The following is a 19,357-nucleotide window of genomic DNA, read 5'->3' on the forward strand; positions in this document are numbered from 1 at the left end:
GGGAGCTGGTTGGACATGATTGGATCATGGGGCCAGATTTCCTCCTTGCTGTTCCCATGATAGTGAGTGAGTTCTCACGAGATCTGGTTGTTTAAGTGTCTGGCACTTCCCCATTCTCTCTCTCTCTCTCTCTCTCTCTCTCTCTCTCTCTATCCCTCTATCCTGCTGCCATGTAAGACATGCCTTGCTTCCCTTTCACCTTCCTTCATGATTATAATTTTCCTGAGGCCTCCCGAATCGTGTGGAACTGTAAGTCAGTTAAATCTCTCTTCTTTGTAAATTACTCAATCTCAGGTAGTATCTTTATAGCAGTATGGGAACGGACTAATACAGCATGTGTTCCTTAAAGGCCATCTATTGTACTATTCTCATTTAATGTAAGAAGGAGTTAAGGCTACAAGAGTCAGACTTGTTTTTCCAATATCACAAAGAGCAGACCCCATATCAACATCCCTGTACTTATGTACTATTTTCTGCCCCATCATTGGTTATTTCTGAGGAGCTCCTGAAAAGCCTTGATGTGAGCAACAAGTCTGAGAGATAATCAGGGGCTTCAGTGACTGCAAGGTTGCCCCAATCTCCATTCTCCTCTGCAGTGACATAACAATTCTGAGTGTTTAAAAGCAGCACAAGGACACATGTCCCAGTTTTCCTTGATGCTGGATGACATCGTATGACCAGGTTCTGATCAGTGGAAGGTGAGTAGATGTGATGTAAGCAAGTCCCGGCTCATGGGATCAATGGATGGAGTACAGGCTCCCCTTTCCCTCTTTCTTTTTCCATCAGGCTAGAATGCTGATGTGGATGGGAACCAGTAAGACCACAAAGAATGAGGACTCCGCTCTATGGACTGGGAAGCAGCAGTTTTTGGAGTCTTAATGTATGATGCCTTGAAGCCTCCAACTTATGTCTAAGATACACTCATTTCTGGGCATTACAGGTGATTCATTCTGGGATCCCTGCATACACCACAATCTTCAGATGTTCAGTTTCCTTATAGAAAATGGCATAGCATTTATATATAACCTACCCACATTCTCCAATATACTTTAAATGATTTCTACTTTACTAATAATACCTAAGACCATGTAAATGCTATATAAATAGTTGGGTTTTTTTAGGGAATAAAGAAGGGATAAAAATGTCTGTACCTATTCAGTACAGATGCCACTATCATTTTTTAATTTTCCTTTTCTGACCATTTTTGATTTGCCATTGGGTGAATCCCCAGATGTGGAAGCTATGTATATGGAGAACCCACTGTACTTTCTTGTTGAAGATATTTTGATTTAATAAAGATATCTGTATTAGGACAACTAAACTTATACTCAAACTAAAAGAACTATGTTTTCTCTTAAAAATTACCTTCCAATCAGTATTTTTTTTTTTTTTTTTTTGAGACGGAGTCTGGCTCTGTCACCCAGGCTAGAGTGCAGTGGCCGGATCTCAGCTCACTGCAAGCTCCACCTCCCGGGTTTACGCCATTCTCCTGCCTCAGCCTCCCAAGTAGCTGGGACTACAGGCGGCCGCCACGTCGCCTGGCTAGTTTTTTGTATTTTTTTTAGTAGAGACGGGGTTTCACCGTGTTAGCCAGGATGGTCTCGATCTCCTGACCTCGTGATCTGCCCATCTCGGCCTCCCAAAGTGCTGAGATTACAGGCTTGAGCCACCGTGCGCGGCCCCAATCAGTCATTTTTAATTAATGTGGGTATTTGTCCATAAAATTGACACTAGAGAGAGAAGGTGGAAATAGAAAAAAAAAATAACATAGATGGAGCTGTGATGATATACAATTGAATGACATTTAGATTGAGAAAAACCTCAGAAAGTAGGAGGATATAAGAAGGTGGGAGGGATGGTCTCATTTGCCCTAAGGATTTTTTGTCCCTCTTTTTCTACCCTATTTGACATTCCAAGATGGTGGCTTCTGTGTACTTCATAAGTGAGATTCTTTTCCTTCTGGTTTCTGGTTCAACTGAGCAACTAGGAGACACTGTCAGGAGACTGGAGGGCAGGAGGACAGTGATTTTGGGATTTCTGGCTCTCTGCCTGTGATGCTGTGTGATGGTGATGCAGGGTTCTCCACCTGCCTCATCCTCTCCCACCTTTACAGTTACAGCTACAGCTATGCTTTCAATAGTAACTGCTGTTTTCCTGTTCCTTTAAGCTCAGGGGAGGAAATAGTGTTTATCGCTTGCCTTAGGTTGCATCACCATGCATTGTCACTTTCCTTTAAGCCAGAATTTTTTGTAAGTAATCCTGGCATAAAATACTCCTCAATTATTTAATGTTGGACCATTTGCTTCTTCCTGGATAACTATTATTATTATTATTTCAGAATAACTTTGAAAGCAAGCAAAGCAATGAAACTTGGGTTAATAGCAGTTTAGCTCTGGGAAGCAACGCCTGCATGTCTCTTTGCTCCATAATGAATATCAGAGGCAGCATTGTCTCCATGACAGAAGATTTGAATGGTTGAAATAGAGGAGAAGCCATGGAGAAACAGATCAGTAGGGAGAAAAGTCTGTTTGACCCCATTTGGAACTCCTACAATCAGGTTTGCCAGCACTCAGTTTCCAGAAGGAAGCTTCATGTCTCCTGACTTTTCCTCAAGCAAGCTAATGACTCCCTGCATGTAGCATCCTGATATGGTTTGGCTTGTCCCCAATTCAAGATGTGTCCCTCATCTTGAATTGTAGCTCCCATAGCCCCCACATGTCAGGGGAGGGACCCAGTGGGAGGTATTGAATCATGGATTGGGTCTTCCCTGTGCTGTTCTCATGATAGTGAATAACTCTCACAAGATCTGATGGTTTTATAAAGGGCCATTCTCCTGCACATGCTCTCTTGCCTGTTGCCATGTAAGATATGCCTTTGCTCCTCCTTCATGATTGTGAGGCCTGTTAAACTATGAGTTCATTAAACTTTTTCTTTATGTATTATCCAGTTTCAGGTATGACTTTGTTAGTAGTATGAGACCAGACTAATACACACCCCAAGATGAAAACACAGGAATGTGAATTTATAGCAAAAACCCATAACTGACTTTGGAAAGAAGACAATTCTTGATATATACCCTTACCTTTGCTCATTCTTCTATCCAGAAGTAGGCCGCCATCCTGTGCTAAAGTAGAAGAGCCTTTCTGGGATTTAATGACTCCAGAGGACCCTTCTGTGTCCTGTAATTCCAGAGATGCCTTCAGGAGCTGGAGGGAAAGTTGGTGACCAAGCCAGGCTTATCAAGATACTGAACAGCCCTGTGTTTTCCTTTACAGGGAATGGGTGCAAATTGGAGACCACAGACAGCTAAGGCATAATCCCTAGTTGAGGTGTTTCTTGGCCTCTGTCATATTTTTACTCACATATCAGCCTCTCCCATCCCATTTCATCTGATCCACCTCTTTGTTAGTAATTGTTGTTCTAGAGCACTTAATTGCCAACTGTGAGCTTAGGTATCAGTGTCAAGCAATGTAAGCTTGTGATGTGAGTCTTTAACCAAAATAATAATGTATACCATAGAGTTATCTAAGTCTCATAATGGACTGACACCACTTATTTTAGTGTTTTCTTCTCTTTTTTTTAAAAATAAAGAAATGCTTTTACACTGTTGATGGGAATGTAAATTAGTTCGACCATTGTGGAAGACAGTCTGGTAATTCCTCAAAGATCTAGAACCAGAAATAAGATTTGACCCAGCAATCCCATTACTGGGTATATACCCAAAGAAATATAAATACCCAAAGAAATATAAGTCATTCTATTACAAAGATACATACACACATATGTTCATTGCAGCATGAGGTCATGTCATTTTCAGACACATGAATGCAGCTGGAAGCCATTATCCTCAGCAAACTAATGCAGGAACAGAAAACCAAACACCACATGTTCTGACTTTAAGTAGGAGCTGAACAATGAGAACACATGGACACAGGGAGTGGAACAAAACACACTGGGGCCTGTTGGGGCTGTTGTCAGGGGAGGGAGAGCATTGGGAAAAATAGCTAATGCGTGCTGGGCTTTATACCTAGGTGATGGGCTGATAGGTGCTGCAAACTACCATGGCACATGTTTACATGTGTAACAAACCTATACATCCTGCACATGTACCCTTGAACTTAAAATAAAAATAAACATTAAAAAATACCAATTTATATTTTGTATGACAAGGAATAAATATATGTAAAAGAATATATATAAGAATACATATATAAAAGAATACATATATATTCTTTATCATACTAAAACAACTACATATATAAGTTGTTTTCCACTTGAATGCAGTTTCCCTGCCCCCTCCCCCGAATTCTTTTATATAATTATTGAATCTCCCTCCTGCACCTGCAACGTTTCCTTCTCTGTTGGATCCTTCCATTACAGTTGAAACAAATATATATATGCAGGTATGCCTGAGGACCTGGCATGGGAATGTCAATTTTCACTGCGTGCATTAAAATTTTTTTGAAACCCGTGACTTTATTACTTTGACAAAATAAATTTTCAAACAAGGAAAATGAATTTAATGATCTAGCTAAAAGAGGGAGACAGAGATTTGAGAAGATATGAATGGGAAAGGAAATGAGGATAATGAGTGTAGAAAACTCTTTGGAAGAGATTTTTTTCTAAAGTAAAGAAAAGAAATCAGGCTGTAGATGAAGGGAAATGTGGACATGGGTGGTGATTTAAGCCAGGAATAGGATAGTGGGTTTCAACTATAATGGAAGGATCCATTAGAGAAGAAAATATGAAAGATGCGGGAGGGAGATCCAATGATTTTATAAAATGATCCAGGGCGAGGGGGCAGGGGAAACTGCATTCGAATGGAAAGGATGGTTTCAAACAGGAGCACACAGAGCCCATTTCCTGGGATGAGAGAAAAGGCAGAGCAATGGGCTCAGAGGCAGATGGGCAGGTAGCTTGTGTGGGGAGGTGGATAATTCTCCGCAGTGCATCACTTGAGAATGATAAAAAGAATGAGGAAGTGGTTTCAAGAGAGAGATGGTGTGAACAGCTTTGCTTGCAGAGTGAGAGGCAATTATGGAAATGCTAGATGATTGTTCAGGAGAAATAAATGGACATTTCAGGTTGAAAGACATAAATATAAAGTAAAACAATAGGGCATGGTTCTTTACTGTGCTCCAGCCACATTCAGTTCTATGGGAGCAGGCCCGGAGTTAGCGGAGAGCTGGATTTAACCAGGGCAAAAGATGAACAGATGCTTCAGCAAGGAGATGTATGCATGGCACATAAATGCATGAAAGATGCTGAACATCACTAATATTTCGGGCAATAAATAAAAAATCTCAAATATTGGCTGAGATTTGGAAGGATTACCAGTGAGAAAGTAAAATGATAGAGCTATGCTGGGAAATCCTATTTTCATACAACCCAGAAATCTAGCTCTAGATTTTATCATATGGAGAGGAAAATTAAGTTCACTTAAAAATCTGTACACATAGGTTTCTAGTTGCTTTATTTTTAAATGCAACATTAGAAAAAAATGACAATGTCCTTCCACTTATGAATAGTGAAACAAAGCACAGTCCATCTGTACCTCGGTAGTATAAAAAAAACAATCAGCAAAAAGCTACTGATACCTGCAACAACTTGGGTGGATCTTGAAAACATTGTGCTGAATGAAAAAAGCCAAAGTCAAAAGATTGGCTACTGTATGACTCCATTTATGTAACACATTTGAAATGACAAAATTATAGAGATGGAAAATAGATCAGTGATTAGAGGAATTTGGGAAGAAACATAGTGTGGATATGACAGTAGGAGGAGCCCAAGGCAGTTGTTCTAGGTCTTCAATGTGGTTTATGTGGTTTTGGCTATATGAATCTATACATGGGACAAAATGTTATGGAATGAAGCACAGAGGCATAGCTCACTTCACAAATGAGTACATGCCAACACTGGTAAAATCTGATAAAATTTTACTGTAGATATTTGGTGAAATCTGATAAGATCTGAAGTGTAGTAATTAGATGGTACCAATGTCAATTTTCTGGTTTTGATAAGATATTTATGTTACATGTTACTATTGCTGTAGTTTGGGTGGTAGGCATACAGAAACTCTCTGTACTATTTTTGTAACTTCTTCATAGTCTACAATAAATTGAGAATGAAAACTGTAAAAACAACTGAAAGGCCTTTTTCTTGTATGGACTACCTCCATAGATATTGAAGTCACCAAGTGATATGGTTGGGCTGTGTCCCCACCCAAATCTCATTTTGAATTGTAGTTCCCATAATTCCCATGTGTCGTGGGAGGAACCTGGTGGGAGAGCACTGAATCATGGGGTGGGCCTTTCCCATGCTGTTCTCATGGTAGTGAGTAAGTCTCACAAGATCTGATGGTTTTGTAAAGGGGAGTTCCCCTCCATATGCTCTCTTGCCTGTCACCATGTAAGATGTGACTTTGCTCCCCATTCGCCTTCCACCACGATTGTGAGGCTTACCTACCTATGTAGAACTGTGAGTCAATTAAACCTCCTTCCTTTATAAATTATCCAGTCTTGGGTGTGCCTTTATTAGTAGTGTGAGGACAGACTAATACACCAAGAATGAGGACATGGGGTACACTGGAAGGAAGTTTGCAAGCCAGGGACATAGGCTAGAAGATATTGTAATAATCAGTCACACACCTACCACAAAATTGAGTACATATTAAATTTTTATCATATTTGCTTCCAATCTCTCTTGCAATGAATATATAAACTTTTACAGACACAATTAAAGGCTGAATCCTACATTTCTACTCTTTAGTAACTGTACATGAATTGATAAGAAGGAAGGAAGCCTGAGGACTTGAACAGGGAATGACAATTCTCATCAACTTCTTTAGAACTTCTCAGGTTGGTACGCATTATTCTTTCACATGTGTATCAGGATGTTAAACCAGGAGTACTGAGCCAAATATCAAGACACTGTAGATACTACATTACAAAAAAGGTGCAAGGTGACACACAGAATTTGAATAGGGATTTTTTGGAGAACTGGTTACCAACTCTTAAGCTAGCATCCATATCAAGACTATGCAAAAGTTTAGAGTTAAATGTGGGCCTTTTGCAGGTAAAAATGCTGCTGCAGAGAAGGGGCTGCATTCCACTGTTTCTGTCTTCTCCCCTAACCCCCACGCTTTTTCTTATCTTTTATGTATGCCTTCTGACCTTGGAGGGCTGGACATACGCCTTCTGACTCTGGAGGGCTGGAGGAGAGTATGGACAGCAGAGCATTGACTTTGTGGCTTGTCCTGTTGACCTGACCTGCCTGGCCTGCTCTGGACTTTACATTATTATGGAGTTCATTTCTATGAATATCACAAAATTAACACCAACCCCTATCACTTCAAGGCCACAAAAGATAATGCTCATTATTCAGAGCATTCTAGCCTTGTGATTCTATTTAAAAGGGATCTTGCCACCATTACCAAATACATGGGAGGGGTGGGAACACAAGGAATAAAACTCATGTATGAATTATTCACCATTCCCTAAAAAACTCTATGCTTTTATTAACAGTGTCAATATAAATTATCTCTTCTTCTATTTCCATCTGTCCAGATCCTATTTATCTCTCCTTGCACAATACAAAAATTTGTGTGACTGGCAAAAGTTACAGAGGGTATAATTATTAATAATAATGCTGGGTAAGTTGTAGTCATCAGTTAAAATTCTACCTATTACATGAAGCCTTCCATGATCCACTGACTTCTACATACACACTTAGGAATGAGATCTGCTCTGTCTCTGCTCTCCTTCTTTGTGTTTGCATCCTGCAAGGTTTCAGAACAATTGAACCAATATGATATGCATGAGCATTGAGATTTCTTCTTCTATACTCTGCTGTTGTTGTTAAATACAGCAAACAAATGCCATCTATATCTATAGTCAGCATTGGTACATTGACAATAATGGTGCCCAATGGATACCACACCGTCATACAGAACAAGCACCACAGCAGTCTCTTCGGATTCTAGGTCGCTGCCACATAGGTGAGAAGAACATACGATTACTGTGATTATAGTCACTGTGTAGAGACATGAATTTCTCAGGTGGTCTGGATCATAACAGTACTTATCTTCAGTCCATGGTTATGGCAAAGTCACACTTTACCCACATATTCTGAAAAGAGATCCCTGAGCACAAATGCACAAATGGCATAGTTTCAGACCGGAGAAATCCCATAATCTCACTATCTGCTTGGTTTCCCTGGAATGAGCATGTGACTCATGTTGGCCATGCTGTCAGCTTGAGAATCCCAAATCCCTGAAACCATGTCCATGTTCTTCCCATTTTAGCACTTGCATATTCTGCATCCTTCTGTATCCTGGGATGTCTAGATGCTGATTTGGGTTTGCCTGGAGGCAAGGGCTTCTTCTGCTGGAACACAGGGTAATGGTAGTAGGTAGTTCTGTGTGCCTGTGACCTAAGCACCTGCAGGGTCTCTTGAAAATCTTTTCAGGAATTGTGCATTGGTGTGATGTTGGACTATAGACTGAGGGCTGTTGTAAGATTCAGCCTATTAATCTTTTGATGTCATCAACTATAAAACCGTTGCTAAGATTGTTGTCTTGCATGAGCAGTCACCTGGTGAACATTCTCTAATTTACTGGAATCTTATTGTCCTGCTTCAGCTGGGTGCTTGGGGGTGGCATTCCTCTTCAGGATGGCAGCAAGATAACTGGGAATTTTTAGATAGCCTCTCCTCTGAGCACCCTTGAGCCACAAACACAATACTTGGATAGCATGTGTCACTTTGGGAGGCAGTCTTTCCTGCACTACTGTCCTTCCTTCACAGGCTGTGCACTCTATGAATGTAGGTGAGTTTACTTTGACTCCTAAGTGTCTGGCATGCAAGCTAGAGGATAGAAGATTCTTAGTATATATTTATACAATAAAGAGTAGAATAAGTGAGAGATACTGTTATGAAAAGCCCACTTAATGATATATTCAGAAATGCAAGTGGATAGATTAATTGAAAATGTCTGTTAATAAGTATTATTAAGAAAGAATACATTTGTAACATGAATATTTCATTTTTACCTAGAATTCATTCACTGTAATAGAACCAGACTACAGAACATTCCTTTGTATAGCGTTTACAAATAGAATTCTATTCTATCTTGCTGAAAGCATATCTATCACTCATTGTCTATGATTTGCAGTGTGGATTAGTTTAAGTGTAGATCCTAGCATCAGATGCATAGCATTCTCGCTGAAGATATTGTTCCATATTGTTCATTTTTGTTTAATCTGATAGAGTTGGCAGACTCACACCTATTAAACTAACAATAATTTTGGAACCTGCTTTTACTGTCCCTTTAAGCATTCACATTAGTTTGTATGGAAACCACAGTTCTTCTTTCATACTCGTATTTCATTGATTTGTGCTGTATTTTGACAAATTAGGTAATTGTATTGACAAGCCTAATTGTCAAAAGCAGGACGGGAAACAGATCCAATTGGTTCTTGTGAGGCTGATGACCCAGTGCCCTTGAGCCCAGGTGTACTATAGCATCAGTGAATGACCATGAAGGCTCAGCATTTGCTCAGCATCAATCAATGTATTTTCTCCATGAAATGGAAAGGATTGGATATAGAGATAGAATGTATTAGTGAGAAACTTATTTGAAAGGTGTTTGCTATTATGTAGAATTAGCACAGTGCTTGATAAATTTGTTTGTTGAATTCATGCCTAAAAAGTAGCCATGGGCCGGGCGCGGTGGCTCATACCTGTAATCCCAACACTTTGGGAGGCCAAGGCAGGCGGATCACGAGGTCAAGAGATCGAGACCATCCTGGCCAACATGGTGAAACCCTGCCTCTACTAAAAATACAAAAAAAGTAACCGGGTATGGTAGCAGGCGCCTGTAATCCCAGATACTTGGGAGGCTGAAGCAGGAGAATCGCTTGAATGCAGGAGGTGGAAGTTGCAATGAGCCGAGATCATGCCATTGCACTCCAGCCTGGGCAAAAAATAATAAATAAATAAATAAATAAATGCACAAAACTCCATCTCAAAAAAAAAAAAAAAAAAAAAAAAGCATTCATGAACAGTAGCTCCCAAAAGGTGCCATGTGAGATTTTCATATCATCTCTCACTTTCTGGAGAACACTCCTGGATGTCCTGCATGCTCTGCCTTGACATGTAACCGAGACAAAATAATATCATTGGCCTTGGAAATAAGGCAGCTCATGAGCAGACTCACACATCCCCTCCATTCTTCTTCCCAAAGGCAGTGGGCAGACCTGCAACGAAAGGGAACAGCTGTTCTCAGAACGACCAGCTGCAGAGGACACTGTTGAGTGGGAGGTGCCTATAGGAGTTCCAGTGAGACCTGGTGACTGAGCCAGCCTTTGCAAGATGCTGGATGACCATGAGATTTTCAGGTGGGAGCTGCTTGAGAAAAATAGTTACCAAGACTCTTCTAAATTCCACACCTAGTCTGTTGCACTAGAAATTCAAAGACAAGTTCTCTGCTCTTAAAGACCCCAGGCTGCGGTTGAAGAGAAAGATGTGGGTACAAATACTTGAAGTACACTGTTTTAAGTGCTGTGGTGGAGCAATGTGTGAGGCCAAGTGCGTTCAGAATGGGCTTCAAGGACAGAATCTAAGCCTTCATGAAGTTGAAGTTTTCTTCTATCAAAAGAAAAAGAATGTCACTAACATCAAAATAAACAGAATCCCAGGTAAGAACCAACATTATTTGATTCAATTGCCAGGTGAAAATTCTCTACAGAATTCCTCATGATAGACAACATCTTTAGCCAAAACTGTACAATTGATATCACAGACTTCCAGAGTGGACTTTCTCAATAGCCCTCAGTGTGAACTAAAGACATCACAGCAAAGCTTCTGGCCCAGAGCATTGGCTGCAAACACTGCTTTCCTGCTTCCTCTCACCTGTAGGAAATTCTCACCTACAGCTACGCCCTACTACAGCATTTGGAAATCCAGGGTGGACAGATAGGATTGAGCATCAGCAAAATGCTGGGCCTGGAAGAGCAATGGATCTGGACTCAGGTGACCTGAGTTCAACATTGTGAACAGTGTGATAAGAGCCACCAATAAATATGGTTTGAAAAATGGAAAAGTATAGACCTCTTTATTACTTTCAAAACTGCTTTGTACTGCCTCCTGCATACTCAGATTGCACTTGTCAGCTCCCCTCAGTGAGGGACAATCTGAGGGGCAGCCTCACTGTCTGTGAGCAGCACACAGTCCACTGTGATGTCACATCTTCTCTTGGTGGTCTCTTCTGTCTGCTTATTTGTGGAAGGGATAACCACTGGTGGAGCACAGTCCTGAATTTTGTACTAATCCTGTTTTTATAATTAAATGTTTTAAATTGTGGTAAAGTTTACGTAACATACATTTGATAACTTTAACCATTTTAATTGTCCAATTCTGTGTCAGTAAGTACATTCACAATAAGTCGTAACGGTTACCACTGTCCCTTTTAAGAACTTTTCATTATTCAACACAGAAATCCTGTGCTCATTTAATAATGGCTACACAATATCTCCATCTTCCAGCACCAGGATCATCCTAATTTATTTTCTGTGTTCAAGAATTTCCTAGTTTGGGTACCTCGTAGAATTTGAACTTACTTATTGTTTGGCATCTGGCTGATTTTCCTTAGCACAATGTTTCCAGGTTCATCTATGTCACAGAATTCTGTACCAATTATCCCGATCCCGTAATTGAGATTGGCATGGAAAGGTCAGATGTTTTCAGTTTTGCTTCTCATGTAAACAGCCATAACACTAACTGAAAGTTACAGTCAGAACAATTTATACAAAACCGGAAGTATGAAGAATTCTCCTACAACTGAAAGAATCTGTAAGTGAATAATAAATGGTGTTCAAGATAATTTCCACTTTAAAATCAATATTGAGGTTTCCAATGGCCAAAATGAAACTGGTGGGGCACACTTATAGGCTCCTCACTGGTCCGTTCGTTCAGGAAGGGCTAAACAAGAACTTACCTGTTTTCAAAGAGAAGTGGCCACAGATGTCTTTACTACAAACCAAGGCCAACATGTCACCATGCTGTGGACAAATGACAGGAGAGGACTTTTCATAAAACCAATTTGTGAGAGTGTTTTTATGAAGAGAGAGTCTGTAAGGACATTATTTTGCTTTATATCTGAGAATTCAATGGAATTTAGAGGTAGCAGAATTCACTTATTCAGAATTGAGTTTCCAACTACGGTAAAGCCTCTAGACATAGAAGGGAACATGATTTTGAGTGAAACATAATCTGAGAGATTAATAAGGAATCCTCCTTTTTGACACTATCAGGTAGAAAACAAGTATAAAGAAGAGTTTTAGGGTTGTGGACAGGAGCTCCTTTTATTACAATGAAAATTGCAGAAAAAGTATTCAGTAAGAAAGATTCGGTGTAAGATAACAGGAAAAATGTGTTGGTAATATCAAGGAGAATCTAAACATTATACTATCAGACTAATGCTTTCTATGGGTGAAAACTGCAACTGTCAGGTTAGATAAACATCTATTCGAAGACCTTGAGGAACCACTGAGACATTTCTGAGGCAGAAGGCTAAGAAAAATGCATATAATTGTCAAGGGTGGCAGGGCAGTGTTGCTCTCAAAGTCCCCTCTGACAGGGCAGAGGCTCTTCCTCACTGCTCCAATCGGCTTCCCGACAGCTCCAGGGTTTCCTCAGGAAGCTGCCCTCCAACTTCATCCACCTCAGGCATGTCCTGCAGAGCCCTCTGGAATACCAGCTTCAGGTTCTGCCTATTTTGACGCTGCCTAAAGGAGCCCACGAAGAAGTAAATGATGGGGTTGGCACTGCTGTTAAGAGTGGACAGGAACATAGAAACTAGATGAACATGACAATATAAGACTTTCCAATTCAGATGGATCCTGAAAAACAGGGCCCACTGAATGCCGAAGGGCAGGCCACAGAGGAGAAAGACCAGCACTGTGAGCAGGATGGTCACGTACAGCCTGGTCAGCGGCATCCTCCGGGATCCACAGAGGATCCTGACCAGCAGGACCAGGCTGGACCCACAGAGAACCACAGATAAAAAAATCAGCCACGCAATTGTAATGAAATCTAATGTTTCACACCCAACAGAATCCGCACCACTAAGCAGGAACTCACAGAACATCCAATCCAGGATGCTCCGCAGCAGGGACAGGACCCAGAGCAGGACACACACGACCGCTGACAGGTGTCTGGGGCGGCGACAGCGGTACCAATTGGGCCCCAGGACGCACAGGCAGCGCTCGGTGCTGATGGCGCTCAGCATGCTCAGGCCTATAAAGTAGAGAAAGGTCATCACAGGATTGAGGATTTTGAAGAGAGGATGGAGGATATTGATGAGGCGTAGTGGCGAACGGATAACGTGGCCACTGAGGAAGAGGAAGTCGGTCGCCGCCAGGTTGAGGATGTAGGTGGAGACAGTGTTCCTGCGCATGCGGAAGCCCAAGAGCCAGAGCACAACCGCGTTTCCTGTCAGCCCCACAAGGGAAATGATGCACGTCAGCACTGTGAGGATCAGGGTCCGCTTGTAGCAAGGAGTCTCCACAGTTCCGTTGATTCGTGTCAGTTCTGTATCCAAGGCTGGGATGGTTGGATCCATGCTCAGAAACCCTAGTTTGGTGTCCCTGGGAACACAAACCAGATGTGATCACCAGCTGTATGATCTCTGATTCTCCCCACCACCCTGCCATATGGGATTTACTGTTCTCATTTTAAAGAGGAGAGAAACAGAGGCTCACAGAGAATAAGTCACCTACCAAAAGGTGGGGGTCCTCAAATCCAGTTTGAAATCCAGTTCTTACTGACTCTAAAGCCTGACCCCTCTCTACTGCCACACAAGTTCTGTACTGACATGGGAATAACATTAGGATCAAAACAGCCCCACTCATCAGGCCAGGGCTGTGGAACTAATCATTACTGTATCCTGGGCCTGACATTTTCTCTCAGGTAGAGGAATTCAGATACACAAAGAGGTGGTTGTGACACACTCATGACTAGGACTGGTCATCCATGGACAGGAAAGAAGACCAATGCATTATGAATCAGAGGAAAATGTGACCTTTGCTAGGATAAGTGTGAAAATGACTGGGCCTGGTGGGTGAGAAATAATTCAGTGTGTCAGTCATTGCAGACAGGACCACATTTTATGTTTTATACTCTAAGAGCCTATTTTCATGAACAGCACAATGTGCTCTTCATAAACATTCACTCAATGAAGGAATGCATGCATGAGGAACCTAATGGTAATGGTAGATTTGGATGAAATGGAAAATAAAAATGAAAGCACAATGTAAGGCATTAGAACACATACATACATTTAGATGAAGAAAATTTCGTTAATCAGAATTCTATTTGTGGACAGCCGTATCTGTGTTGAGAAGAATTATTAATGAGCGCCCAAAACCTGAAATTGACCACTGATGTGCCTTTGAAGTAAGTATTCAGTGTGGCTTTGCTGAACACCTAGAAACATTTTGTAAGCAATGTTTTTGGTAGGGTGTGGGTCTGAACTGAATTGCTCAGCAATAAAGCAGAGGAAAGAGTAAGTGAGGGTGAGGTCTGAGTGCCACTGATGCAGGTAATTGAAGTGTGGGAATATCCATGAGGCACTACTAAGTGTTCTGCCAGGTATCCACAATGTAAACCTATTTCATTCTCTTTTGAGAGATCTTTGGTAACGTTTCTTTCTTGATGCAAACATTTGTATGAGAGGAGTCCATGAGTAGAAATAGGAGGAGTGTAGGGCTTGGGTTGTAAAGAGAGATATTCATGCAAATTTCAACTGGAGAATGAGGATTAGGTCTACTCTGGGAGAATAACAGCAACTGATTGACAGTTTATTAGGTATTGCCTCTTTTAATCATCTGAAGAGCCTAGGAGGTAAAAATTAGTATTATTCTTGTATTGCAGATAACGCAATTAGAGTACAAAGAGAGGGAATTGTTTTTCCTGGGGGTTATATATTATATAGTATGAATGTGAACCCAGCAGGGCTGACTCACGATCCAGTTTTTCATCAGCCATTTGGACCCAGCACCACTATGTGTCGATTATACATGTTAGAGGGAGTAAAGTAGAGGAGTGATTCTCAAGTTAAATCCAAGTTGGCAGTCAAAATTGTGGGCTGAAAAAAAAAAAAAAAAAAAAAAACTAACCTAAACAAACTCCAGATAGAGAACGAGAAGCAAATGAAATAGGGAACAAAATAGAGGTGAGAGAGCGCCATTTAGGGACAAATTCAGGAGTTCTTTTTTGTCTATCAGAGGCCACATTTGCTCTGGAATCCCAAGAATGCACATGGGCAGGAGCTCTCCAGGTGGAAAGAAGATGCAGCCTCCTCTGGGAGTACAGAGGAGCATCAGGAGTGAGTGCGTCCACCATGAGCTCTCTTAGAGAGACAAGCTGCCACAGCTCTGATTGGCCCAAAAAGGGAATGGGAGGAAAAGGAGAACCTCTGTTATCCACACTCAGGGCACTAAGTTGTTTGTCCATCTGTATGGTATGATATGTTTGCCTTCCTCATGAAACCCAAAGCTCCGTAAGGAGTAAGTCATGCCTGTCTTTCACTGTGGTATCACCAACATTTAACATGTATTCCTTAAAGACCATCTATGGTATTATCCTCATATAACATGAGATGAAGCCAAGGCCTAGATAATTAAAAGGTTTTCCTGAGTTCACAACAGGAAGAGCAGGTCCGATACCAGCCCCTGGTCCCTGGAGCCCTGCATGAGACTCCGGTTCTGTTCTCTGCCCCATCATCTATTATTTTTGAGGAGTTCCTGAAAAATCTTGATATGAACACAGAATCAGAGACAGTCAGGGGCTGAAGAGACTGCTAAGTTGCCCCAATATTCATTTTCCTCTTTGGTCACGTAACAATTCTGAGAATGTACAAGCAGCACAAAGACCCACATCCCAGTTTTCCTTGATGCTGGATGATATCGCATGACCAGGTGCTGTTAAGTGGAAGAATCACAAAAGTGATAGAACCAAGTCCCAGCTCATGGGATTAACAGAAGGAGCAAAGCCTCTCCTTCCCCTCATCCTTTTCCATAAGACTGGAATACTGATGTTGCTGGGAATCAGATAGGATCACAAGGATGAGGGCAACTCTCTAGGAACTGGGGAGCAGCAATTTTTGGAATTCTGATGTATGATATGTTGGAGCTTCTAGTTCCGATCTCAAAGAGTGTCATTTTTGTGTATTCACAGGGAATTGTTTCCAGAATCTCAGCACAAACCAAAATCTGCAGATGCTCAATTTCCTTATATGTGGTATTTTTTTTATACTCTATGCACTCTTTAACGTACTCTTCCAGATACATTAAATCCTTTAAAGTTATTTAGAATAACTGACAAAATGCAAATACTATGTAAATTCTTGTTGTATTGTAGTTTTTCAGAAATAATGACAAGGTAAAACAAGTTTGTACCTGTTCAGTACATACACAATTCCACCACACCTTTATTTTTGGAAAAGTTTCCTCCTGTGGTTTATTGAATCTGTAGATTCAGAACCTAGTGACCCAGAGGCTCAACTATACTTTCTTGTTTAAGATATTTCTACTTTGTGTCTTTATTAGAACAGCCAAACTTCTATTCTAAACAAAATAAATATGTTCTCTTTTTAAAATTACATTTTATTTTCTATGCATTTTTGACAAATGCAAACATTTCTGCATAAAAGTGACAGTAGAGAAAGACATGCCAAACATTAAAGTAGTCTGATAGAGCTGAAATGAGACAGGAATCAATCAGATAAAGAAAGCCCCAGGATTTAGGAGGATACAAGAAGGTGAGAGGGATAGTCTCATTTGCCATGAGGATTTGCTTTCCATTCTTCTTTATCCTGTTTGACATCCCAAGAGAATGGCTTCTATGTACTACGTCAGTGGATTCTTTTTATTTCTGGTTTCTGGTGGAATTGAGACACTGGGAGACACTGATAGGAGACTGGAAGACAGTAGGAGAGCACCTTGGGATTTCCATCTCCTGGCTCTTTGCCTGTGTATTAATTCCTTCTTGCATTGCTAAAAAGAAACACCTGAGACCGGGAAATTTATGAAGAAAACAGGTTTAACCGGCTCATAGCTCTACAGACTGTACAAGAAGCATAGCAGCTTCTGCTTCAGGGGAGGCCTCAGGAAGCTTCCAATCCTGGTGAAAGGCAAAGGGAGAGTGAGACATCTCACATGGTGAGAGCAGGAGCAAGAGAGAGAGGGAGGAGGTGCTACATGCTTTTAAACAACTAGATTTCATGAGAACTCATCAGTATCACAATACCAAAAGGGGATGGTGTTAAAATGTTCATGCAAAACCATCCCCGTGATCCAATAATCATCTCCCACCAAGCCCTCCCTCCAATATTGGGAATTACAATCAACATCAGATTTTGGTGGGAACACTGATCCAAACTGTATCAGTCTGTTTGACTGTGTGTTGGCCATGCAGGGTTTCTCCACTTGCCTGCTCATGCTCTCCTACCCTTATGCCTACAGCTATGGCTATGGCGACAATGGTAACGGCTCCTTCCGTGTCCTTTACAGCCTAGGCGAGGAAGTAGTGCTCCCCCATGTATTGCTGCTTAGGGTGCTGACTCATGCATTGTCTCTTTCCCTTAACCCTGTGCATCTTTGTAAATACTTTCCTCATGAAACACTCCTTAATTATTGGACCATCTATATCTTCCTTAGATCTTTCCAGATAGGCAAAGAAGAATAAATTTGAAAGGTAAGTAAAACAACAAAACTGACTCTATAACAGTTCAACTCTGGGAAGAAATGCCTGCATGTCCCCTTGCTCGTTAAAAGAATGTAAGAGGCAGCATTCTCTCCAGGAGGGCAGATTGAATGGTTGGAATGAATTAGGTGATATGAGAAGATAAACTAGAAGGGGGGACCCCATTTAGAACTCACACAATTTGGGTTGGCAGCACTCAGTTTCTGAAAGGAAGTTTTGTGTCTCCTGTCTTTTCCTGAAACAAGCTCATGACCCCTGCATATAGCACCAAGGTGGAAGCACAGGGACATGATCTTATAGCAAAAACCATAACTGACTACGGAAGAAGACAGTTCTTGGTACTTACCCTTATTGTTCCTTCTTTGTCCAGTGGTGAAGACCTCACTTGTGCTAAAGGTAGAGAGCCTTTCTGGGATTCAGTGACTTCAGAGGACTTTTCTGTGTTGCTTAATTCAAGAGATGTCTACAGGAGCTGAAATGAAAGCTGGTTAGCAATCCAGGCTTATGAAGATGCTTGACAGCCTTGTTAATTCCTGTATGAGGACTATGGACAAATCAGAGGCCAGAGGTATATGAGTCACAAATCCTAACTGAGGTGATTCTTGGCCTATGTCCCATATCCATTACATATAAGCCTCTCCTATCACATCCCATCTTCTTCAACTTCTTGTAAGTAATTGCTGTCTTGATTTTAAAAATCAATTATGGGTCTAGGTATCACATTAAGCAATGTGAACTACCAATATTAGGCTTTATATCCAAATGAAAAAGCAGATCATAGGATCATTCAATGCTGACAATGGCCTGACACCATTTTTTGATGTTTTCTTTATTATAGTGGTGATATACTCATGTGTATACTTTCTTTCCAAATGCTAGAGAAGTGTATGCAAGGTGAAAATCTAGAGTCCCATTGTTCAGAGGCTACCACATGCTACACTTTTCATTCTTACTTCTTTTATTATTATCAACGCTGAACAGTGAACTTTTTAAGTTCGGTGAAATTAAATCTTTTTTTTATTACAATGGGTTTTGGGGGAACAGGTGGTGTTTGTTTACATGGATAAGTTTTTTAGTGGTGATTTCTGAGATTTTGGTGCACCCATCACCTGAGCAGTGTACACTATACCCAATGTGTAGTCTTTATCCCTTACCCCTCTCCCATCCTTCCCTGACAAGTCCCCAAAGTTCATTATATTATTCTATGCCTTTGTGTCCTCACAGCTTAGCCCCCACTTGTAAGTGAGAACATAAGATGTTTGGTTTTCCATTCCTGAGTTACCCCACTTAGAATAAGGTCTCCAATTCCATCTAGATTGCTGTGAATACCATTATTTTATTCCTTTTTATGGCTAAGTAGTATTCCATGGTATATAAATATATATATTTATACATATTTAATGGGATTGCTGGATCAAATGGTCGATCTACTTTTAGTTCTTTAAGAAATTTCCATATTGGTTTCCATAGTGGTTGTGCTAGTTTACATTCCTACCAGCAGTGTAAAAGTGTTCCTTTATCACCACATACTCATCAACATCTATTATTTTTAGATTTTTAAATTATGACCATTCTTGCAGGAGTAAGGTGGTATCTC

At 40.9% G+C, this 19,357-nt stretch overlaps 1 protein-coding gene and 1 long non-coding RNA gene across 2 annotated transcripts; one reads left to right on the forward strand and one right to left on the reverse strand.

Annotated features, from left to right (window-relative positions):
* The first annotated feature begins 232 nt into the window (after window positions 1-232).
* Window positions 233-3,541, forward strand: LOC111555005. Its single transcript, XR_002735389.2, has 3 exons — window positions 233-698; window positions 787-940; window positions 2,339-3,541. It is a non-coding gene; the product is annotated as an uncharacterized LOC111555005 (long non-coding RNA).
* Window positions 3,542-12,340: 8,799 nt separating this feature from the next.
* LOC111555074 (mas-related G-protein coupled receptor member X3) lies at window positions 12,341-18,275 on the reverse strand. Its single transcript, XM_023230893.3, has 2 exons — window positions 18,107-18,275; window positions 12,341-13,643 (listed from the first exon to the last, which is right to left on the reverse strand). Exon 2 carries the CDS (start codon window positions 13,616-13,618, stop codon window positions 12,650-12,652), a length of 969 nt encoding a protein of 322 aa, XP_023086661.2. The 5' UTR covers window positions 13,619-13,643; window positions 18,107-18,275; the 3' UTR covers window positions 12,341-12,649.
* Between the last annotated feature and the right edge of the window lie 1,082 nt (window positions 18,276-19,357).

This window comes from Piliocolobus tephrosceles, chromosome 13 (genome assembly GCF_002776525.5).
Source record: "Piliocolobus tephrosceles isolate RC106 chromosome 13, ASM277652v3, whole genome shotgun sequence".
Taxonomy (NCBI): Eukaryota; Metazoa; Chordata; class Mammalia; order Primates; family Cercopithecidae; genus Piliocolobus; species Piliocolobus tephrosceles.

What these genes read in the sequence shown, in the direction of transcription:
- LOC111555074 (XM_023230893.3), bottom strand. Translation starts at nt 13,618, where the DNA reads ATGGATCCAACCATCCCAGCCTTGGATACAGAACTGACACGAATCAAC.